At 36.7% G+C, this 9157-nt stretch overlaps 1 protein-coding gene across 2 annotated transcripts; it reads left to right on the top strand.

Moving 5' to 3' along the window:
- The first annotated feature begins 403 nt into the window (after nucleotides 1-403).
- Nucleotides 404-8331, top strand: LOC143882941 (nuclear transcription factor Y subunit C-3-like). Of its 2 annotated transcripts, none has more exons than XM_077386319.1 (7): nucleotides 404-631; nucleotides 1055-1160; nucleotides 5073-5140; nucleotides 6226-6327; nucleotides 6980-7087; nucleotides 7942-8031; nucleotides 8120-8331. In XM_077386319.1, the coding sequence occupies exons 1-7, from the start codon at nucleotides 524-526 to the stop codon at nucleotides 8120-8122; spliced, it is 585 nt and encodes a 194-aa protein (XP_077242434.1). In that variant the 5' UTR covers nucleotides 404-523; the 3' UTR covers nucleotides 8123-8331. The 2 variants fall into 2 exon arrangements, with proteins under 2 accessions (XP_077242434.1, XP_077242433.1); XM_077386318.1 differs by having other exon boundaries at nucleotides 405-631; nucleotides 6130-6327.
- Nucleotides 8332-9157: the final 826 nt, after the last annotated feature.

Below are 9157 nucleotides of genomic sequence, written 5' to 3'. Positions count from 1 at the left end.
GGAAAGTAGTGAACTGTGAATCCAAATATTAACCAAGCGAACTGATGAACATGGTAACTATTCGAGCGAGCAAGCCCGCGCGTGTGTGTGTGTGAGAGAGAGAGAGAGAGGTTGTTAAAAATAGTAAAGAGCATTGAAGAGAGGGGAAGCTTTTTACCTGGATTTTAGCGCGAGGGTTGTCACTACAACATAGGAGAAGTTAAAGAGGGTAAAGAATATGGAATATGCTGACATGGTGCAGGCCATGCATGGTGTTGTTGACCACCAGTAACGCCACTTTTTCTTACTTGGCTGTTGCTCTTAAATGCCCTTTCCTATCTTTCCTACCCTCCCTTTTCAAACAAACTTCCTTTTTTAAGGTTACCATCTCTCTCTCTCTCTCTCTCTCTCTCTCTCTCTCTCTCTCTCTCTCTCTCTCTCTATCTATTTAAGGACTACCTTCTAACGTTTGTACGTTCATATGAGTAGAACCCTGTTTTCTCTTTTCTTCCTCTCCGTCCAAGAACAGCACTAGGAAAGAGTGATGGATCCAAACTACGCGCTGGGTTTCTCATCTTCTTCATCTTCTTTCACGTACATGCACAACTTCATGAATGTACCACTTCCCATGTTTCCCATACATAGCCACGAGGTGAGGCCCCTGTGAGAGAGAGAGAGAGAGATTTGGGAATTATAAATAGGAAAATGATATATTTGGCCCCATTTTTCTACTTGGGACAGCCCCCTCTAGTGTATTTATGACTACTCTTTTACACTAGGTGGGTCTGTCCGAAGTGAAAACGCGAGGGGAGGGGGGGGAATGTACCACTTCCCTTATAATTCGGAGAAATTTTATCATGAACGTATTCATCGTATGATGAAAGTACCCTTGATATTTGATCCCACAGCATCATCTTAAAAATTGTGCTGCCGTTGGATCAAATATCAAGGGCCGGATGATGAACCACTCGTTCATCGTACAATTTCTCAATCAATAAATGGTACACTGTTTTTGTGACAATGTATTATTCGTTTGCTTTCTTTTGTAACTGTTGAGTTCAATTTCTATTTTCAGTTTGGAGGGAGGGCTGCGAATTGTCGCATTAACATGATGGAGTTTGAAAGACAGTATATGCAGATGTTCTGGCAACATCAAATGGTAGAAGTGGATCGAATCTCAGGTTTTCCTTTTTATTAACATCTTTTGGCCATTTTTGAAATAAATTTTGGATTTTTTCCTATTATTAGGAGCATGCTTGATGATTTCTATAGAAAACATTAGCACTTTTCTATTTATTTTTTATTCCAAATAAGATGCAAGCTTACTATTTAATCCGAAATCCACAAACCGTAAATTTTTCCCTTTTGTCTTCTCAACCTTAGGAAAGTCCAATTTGCGGGGAAATAAACTAAGGTGGAGATTGTTGGGATAGTGTCATTTCCTACGCATGTGGGATTCTTCATGACTTGGGCATGGACTATTTTATTGTTAATTTCATAGTTGAATTAGGAAATAAGAAGAGAGTTTTGCCACTTGTATCCTAGTTTTGGACTAGAAAAGAGGAAAATTAGATCAGGTTTTCTAGTTAGACTAAAAGAGAGATGGAGAGTAGGTGAAGTGTCTTGGTTGTATCTTTTTTGGGTAAGATGGGATCAAACCTAGGACCTTAAGATTGAGATACAAAGCCTCCTCAACAATTGAGCTAGAGGCCCAACCCCTAGCTGTCTCCTAATCTGAATAGGAGAGATAGATAGACCTAACTCTAGAAAAGGAGAGCAAAACCCACGACCATGTGATTGGTGGGCGGTGAGAGAAAAAAGAGAGTTTTCCTTGGGAATTTCTCATGTGGTGAGAAATTGAGAGAGGCCGGGGTCTCTCTGTATGCTTTTATGTATGGTCTTGGCACAGGGAAAAGAGAAAAGGTTGTGGTTTGTGGGTTTCGCGTTAATCTGTTATAATCCTTGTATTTTGCTTTTTGCTCGTAAAGATCATGATCTCGCTTGTGGATGCGGGCATCTTGCCAAAACCACTTGGTGTATGCATTTTGTTCTTTGTTTCTTTCTACTATTCCGTTTCTTTGTGTGAGCGACCAAATCAGATATTGCCTGGTGAATTTCCTAATAGTATGTATGTGTAGGTCTTATAGTATCAATTATCTCAAGCTGCTTGTAAACAGGACTATTTTCTCATAATTCATGGAATTACAACAATACTGTAATATAGTGAAGTATGATAGAAATTTAAAACAATTTTCTCATACCAGAAGAAAAAAGAAGAAAAGAAAGGATATGATCATTTGAAGATTTTGGACCTAAGTCATGTCCCCGTTTGGATACAACTTGGATTTGGATTTGGAATGAAGTTGAATTTGAATTTCTAAATTCAAATCAAATTTGGATTTTAGCCGACACATTAATTCCAAATCATTCAAGTTAGTATAAGTTTTTTATTTATAAATTCATTTTGATAGAGGTTATTTATAAATTTAAATCCAACCTGTAATGAGTGAAAATGACAAAAATATCCCTAAGTTGTGGAAAATGACTAAAATACCCACATGATATAAAAATGATCAAAGTGTGCCATATCGGGTAAAATGACCAGAATACCCTTGAGTCATGAAAAATGACTAAAATACCCCCATGACATAAAAATGATCGAAATACGCCAATTAGGTAAAAATGACTCGGATACCTTGCATCATGGAAAATGACCGAAATACCCTTATATCAAGTAAAAATAACCAAAATACCCCTAAGTCATAGAAAGTGACTAAAATACCCTTATGACATCAAAATTGATAAAATATCATATAGGGTAAAAATTACTAGAATTCCCCGAGTCATGGAAATATTGGGTTAAAAATTACCAAAATACCAGTCATGGAAAATAAATAAAATATCCCCATGATATAAAAATGATCAAAATAGCTCATATCGTGTAAAAATGACCAGAATACCCCTAAGTCATGAAAAATGACCAAAATGCCCCTAGTCATGGAAAATGGCTAAAATACCCTCGTAACATAAAATGATCCAAATAACACATATCGCGTCATAATGACCGAATAATCCTAAGTCATGGAAAATGACAAAAAATACCCCTTATATTAGGTAAAATGACCAAATGCCCTTGAGTCGGCAAAAATGACTAAAATACCCCTATAACATAAATATGATCAAAATACCGCATATTGGGTTAAAATGACAAGAATACCCTGGGTCGTTGAAAATGACTAAAATATCACTTTGGTATAACTATCTAAATACCGCATATCGGGTAAAAATGACCAACATACCACTAGTCATCGAAAATAACTAAAATATCCCCATGACATAAAAATGATCAAATACCATATAATGGGTAAAACTGACCAGACCCTTGAGGTATGGAAAATAACTTAAATACCCCCATATATCGGGTAATTTGCGAAAAATACCCCGAGTCATGTGAAATGACTAACATACCTCTATGGTATAAAAAATGATTAAAATACAATATATCAGGTAAAAAAACAAAATACCACTGTGTCATGAAAAATGACCAAAATATCCCTAGTCATGGAAAATGATTAAATACCCCAAGACATAAAATTGAGCAAAATATGCCAATCGTGTAAAATGAGAGGAATAGCCCTTAGTCATGAAAAATGACTAAAATAACCCCCATGACATAAAAAAGATCAAAATACACTCACATCGGTTAAAATTACATAAATAACCCTAAGTTATGAAAAATGACTGAAATACCCCTATATCGGCTAAAGAATGTCCAAAATACCCTTGACTCATGGAAAATGACCTAAATTCCCCCATGATATAAAAAACGATCAAAATATGCCATATCAGGTAAAATGACCAAAATATCCCTAACATGAAAATGACCAAAATGCCCCTAGTTAAGAAAAATGACTAAAGTACCCGTGACATAAAAATGATCAAAATACCATTCATCAAGTCAAAATGACCAAAATACCCCTATAATAGGTAAAAATAACCAAAATACCCCTAAGTCGTGGACAATGAATAAAATACCCTCATAACTAGGGGAGGACATGGTTCCGGTTCGAACCGAGGAACCGAACCGAACCGGCACATATGGTTCGGTTCGGTTCCATATTTATATGGTTCGGTTCCGGTTATGATATCCTGGAACCGATGGAAATTCGGTTCGGTTCTGGGTTTGGGATCCCAGAACTGAAAACCGAACCGAGAACCGACCCTCACCTTAAAACCCAATGCCTCATCGCTTGATAAAATCACCCCACCCCCTTTTAATTCACCCCTCTTTAACGTGTTGCTTTGCCTTTAAATTTTTAATTCACCCCCCAAATTTGTGCTTGATTATTCCAATTTGTGCATGTTTGTAGGTCATATATAATTTTTGCATTGCCCAAATTTGTGCAAATTTGTGCCTGATTATTCCAAATTCGTGCATGTTAGTCTTTGTAGTTTATATATAAACAGGACCGAACCGATCATAAATACGATTAGGCAAAATATCTACATTTGGTGAAGGTTGGGTAAACCCAGAACCGAACCGATTATATATGGTTCTGGTTCGGTTCGGTTCCAAACATATATGGTTCGGTTCTGGTTCCAATTTCAGGGAACCGATTATATATGGTTCGGTTATGGGTATACCCCAAAACCGAACCGAACCATGTCCACCCCTACTCATAACATTAAAATGATTAAAATATCTCATATCGGGTACAATGACCAGATTACCCCTAGTTCGTGGGAAATGACTAAAATACTCCTATGGTATGAAAATGATCAAAATATGCCATTGGATTTGTGTTGGGCATATTTTAGTAATTTTTCATAGGGGCATCTTGGATTTGTAAGACTACAAATCCAAATCCAAAGAGCATCCAAACAAGAGATTTTTTAAATTTAGATTTGAAATCCAAATCTTTACATGGTCATCCAAACGGACTACTTATAAATTTGTAAATTTTAAATTTTGGATTTCGAATCCACAAATTTTTAAAATTCAAATGCAATTCCAAATCCAAATCCAAGATGTATCCAAACTGGCCTTAAGAGTTTAGACTAATCAAACTGATTTTGCATGTATTATTCTACAGAGTTTAGGCAGCATCAACTTCCACTTGCAAGGATCAAGAGGGTAATGAAAGCTGACGAAGATGTCAAGGTTTGTTTTGATGCATATAATTTTCGAGAGAGGGGTAACACGTGAGGGGGAGTGTTGTAGTATAAATGATTAAATAACACCAACTCTACCAGCTTAAGCTTTTAGACTAATTGGTTGTTTAAACATAGTATCAGAGCTAATGCCTCAAGGCAGGTCCTGAGTTCAAAACAGAACAACTCCTTGATTTTAAAAATCCATGTGTACTACCAACTCAAGAATAGGAGACACAGATGAGGGGGAGTGTTGAAGTATAAATAATTAAATAACACGATCTCTAACAGCTTTAAGCTTTTGGAGTAATTCGTCGTTTCATAGTTTTCTCTGACTATACATTGAGAGGGGTTTCATTGGGATCATTTTGGGCAAGTTTGGCAACCATGGAAAAATCTTCCAAGGAATATTAGTGGCAGGAGATGTTAGAAACGGGTGGAGAGATAGAGACTTGGGGGAGTGGGAGCGAGGGAAGCATAGAAAAATTGAAAAAATACATTTTTTCACTATTTTTTAGGGATTTCACATGCGCTCTCTCTCTCCTTACTTTCTTCACTCCTGTCCTCTCAAGACTCTCCTCTCCAGCTCACCTATAATTGGGCGGCCAACAAATATTCCACAAAATATTTTTTTTTCATGATAGCCAAACATGCTCTTGGCCCTTAGGCCATGTTTGGCAAGAATGAAATTCTTTTTCATGGAAGGGAGGGTGGAGGAGTAACTTGAGAGGGCATGACAGAGGAGAGTGTGAGAAGTAGCTAAAAAACGGGGAGAAAAAATTTACATTTTGAGTAGTCTTTTATCTATCTTGTTTTTTCAGCCTTTTCTTGCCCTCTTCTCACTCAGTCCCTCTCAGATCTCCCCCTCTCACACCATTCCTTACCATTGGGCAAGCTAACATTTCATGGGAAAAATTCATGGTTTCCAGACATTGGCTTAAAGTAAAATACTAATCCTTCTATTTGTTATATTATGGCTCAAAAATTTTCCATCAATAGATGATAAGCGCAGACGCGCCTGTTCTATTCTCGAAATCATGTGAGCTTTTTATTATGGACCTCACACTAAGATCATGGTTCCATGCGGAAGAAAAGAAGAGGCGAACTCTCCAAAGAAGCGATATTGCAACCACCATAAGCCGTGCAGTGGTTCTAGATTTCTTGCTCGACGTCGTTCCAATGGATGATGAAATTATGGTATATTCTATTTTCGTAACTCTTTGTTGTTAATCTTCTCTACTCTAATGCCACATATTAGATTAAAAAGAAATCCATCTAATAAAAAACATACGATAACTAACGAATAGTAGGAAAGATTATGGAGTCCACTATTCTATGAAATTAATTAAGAAGGCAACTAGAATTACAACAATTTAATGAGGATATTTTTTGGGAAGTGATACATCCGCCCCTTTTTTTTACTTGGGACAGCCACCTCTGGTGTATCTATGACTGCAGAGGAGTTTATTTACTTCACATGAGAAGGATCAAACGGCCTTGATCACCATGTACACTGGATTTGGCCGTCCCATGTAAAAAAGGGCGAGTTTATCATTTCCCTATTTTTTCGGTAGAAAATTCTTACTTCAAGGCTCCGTTTCGTTCATCGAAAATGTGCGTAGAATGAATGCTGTGCTCTGTTTTATACACACATTTTACGTCGAAAGCAACAGAGCTTAACTCGAATTACTAAAATTTAAGAAGTATATATATTTTTATGAACCTTAGAAATTCATACTTTAACTGGAATTAGTAAAATTTAATAAGGATTTTTTTAACCTTAGAAAATTCATCCTTTAACTGAAGCATATTGTCAATTACTGACCAATGGCGTAATGGATTATCTCAGAATGAAGAGGAGCTTCAAGGAAATTGGGTAGGGCATGAGTCTCTCCCTTGCAATGGAATGCATTTCAACGTGATGCATCCAAACCCCTTCAACCAAACTCTTCATGAGGTGAGTGCTCAACCCATATCAAGAAACTAAAGTTATAACATCATTTCTCAAAATCAATGGGCAGTTTCAAACAATTAGGCAGGAGAAGGGAATTGTAACAATTTGCAGAAATAAAAGATGCTATGGGATCTTTTGTTAAGGCCCTGTTTATTTGGATTTTGAGAAGCGATTGTGAGTCCGAAACTGATTGTTGAACCCACAATCGACTATCAAAATCCAAAGCAACCAAAATACCCTTATCTATTATAAGAGTCACAGCATTGAATCAAGTGTTCGATCACCCACCAACAACTAGTGAATAACTTAAGTTAATATATTTAAGATCAATAATTGGTACAGTACAAAGATGCTATGTATAGCATATCTTGTTAGCCTATATAATCAAATTGTATTTGGAAAATGATCTACCTCCGGCCATGATGGTCAGATTGACGATGCTTTGTGAACCACTTGATCCGACCGTTGAAGATGCTCCATTTTAGCATTGGACGTCGATTACTCGAAGGATCTTCCAATCTAGCCCTGTTTGCATGCTTAGATCAATGGGATCTTGGGTTTCACTTGGTAGATCAGAGACCAAGCAAAGAACCCCAATTCTACAATCTCTCCTTAATTCTCTTGCGCTTTAAGCAAAGACATGTATAGATTGAGATTAGGGTTAGTCTCCCAATGCAACACACTCTTGTTAAGTATGGACTTTTAATAGGACTTTAGATAATTTTAGATTAGCTAAAGGTGGCAATGCGGGCCACCTTAAGAGAGATATATCTAACATATCTATGATCTACAAATACACGAAATACATGGTGTAAATTTCAAATAATCTTATTGAAGTACATTCATTATCTTTTCAGGATAATGTGAGTAGGCAAACAGAAACTTCTCACCAGTTCATGGTTCAGCAGTCATTCTCCTCCTCCCATCACAGCTATGGAACTCCACAGGTGACTTTCAACATCCTTCACCAATGATGACTTATAAATGAATGAAATTTAATTCTTTGAGAGCTTTATTTGTCATGATATTTTGCAGTGATTAAGCAACCATAAATGATGGGATTCGAACGTGACTTCCTACCTCAAAGTGAAGAAATGGTTAGCCTTTCCAAGTGACCTAAAACTATCCTAAGAAACTCTTTGCAATAAGAAGCATAATGTTCATTTAGGAAGCTTTTTGCTATATAGACTTTTTTAAACTTATGGAAATGACAAATTCTGTGAAAGTATCAGTATGGATAAATAGTGTCTTAGTGTGTGTGTGTGTCTGTGTGTGTGTGTGAGAGAGAGAGAGAGAGAGAGAGAGAGAGAGAGAGAGAGAGAGAGAGAGAGAGAGAGAGAGAGAGAGATAGGGGTGGCAAAATTGGCCGAACCGAACCGGAACCGAGCTGAAACCTAACCGAAAATTTGGTTTCGGTTTGGTTAAACTAAACTGATTCAAATATTTCCAATGATTATGAGTTAGGGGTGGCAAAATTGGCCGAACTGAACCGAAACCGAACTGAAAATTCGGTTTCAGTTTGGTAAAACCAAACCGATTCAAATTTCAGTTCGGTTCAATTTCGGTTGGGGTCGAACCGAAACCGAACCATTGCCACCCCTCACGAGAGAGAGAGAGAGAGAGAGAGAGAGAGAGAGAGAGAGAGAGAGACATATTTTAAGTACGGTTGAGAATTGGTCTTCGATGACCTGACCATCTCCTTTGATGGAGAAATTCTTGATTTTATAAGGAAATAAGAAGTAATCGTTGAATCCACATGAAAAAGGTTCCACAAGGAAAAGATAAAAAAAATTGAAACTCATAATATCAATCAATAAAAGATGTAACTTTGATAACACTGCCTGACTTGTAATCCAAGGATAAACTGTATATCAAATCAAACTCTATCTTTAATCAAACTCTTATGTAGAATAACTAAGACCCTAATTTAAGTCAATTTAATATTACAAAAGGAATCTAAAAATCCAATAAACTCTTCTATATCAATGTTCTAGAAATAATTCTCCAAAATCCAAATCTTTTGATTCTTAACTATTATTTAAAACATATTGAGGACATTTTGTTAAAAAAAAG

This window comes from Tasmannia lanceolata, unplaced genomic scaffold (assembly GCF_043159265.1).
Source record: "Tasmannia lanceolata isolate RefF3 unplaced genomic scaffold, GAP_Taslan_0.1 ptg000008l, whole genome shotgun sequence".
Taxonomy (NCBI): Eukaryota; Viridiplantae; Streptophyta; class Magnoliopsida; order Canellales; family Winteraceae; genus Tasmannia; species Tasmannia lanceolata.
The sequence above is the reverse complement of the archived record's forward strand: the minus strand, read 5'-3'. Positions and strand labels throughout refer to the sequence as shown.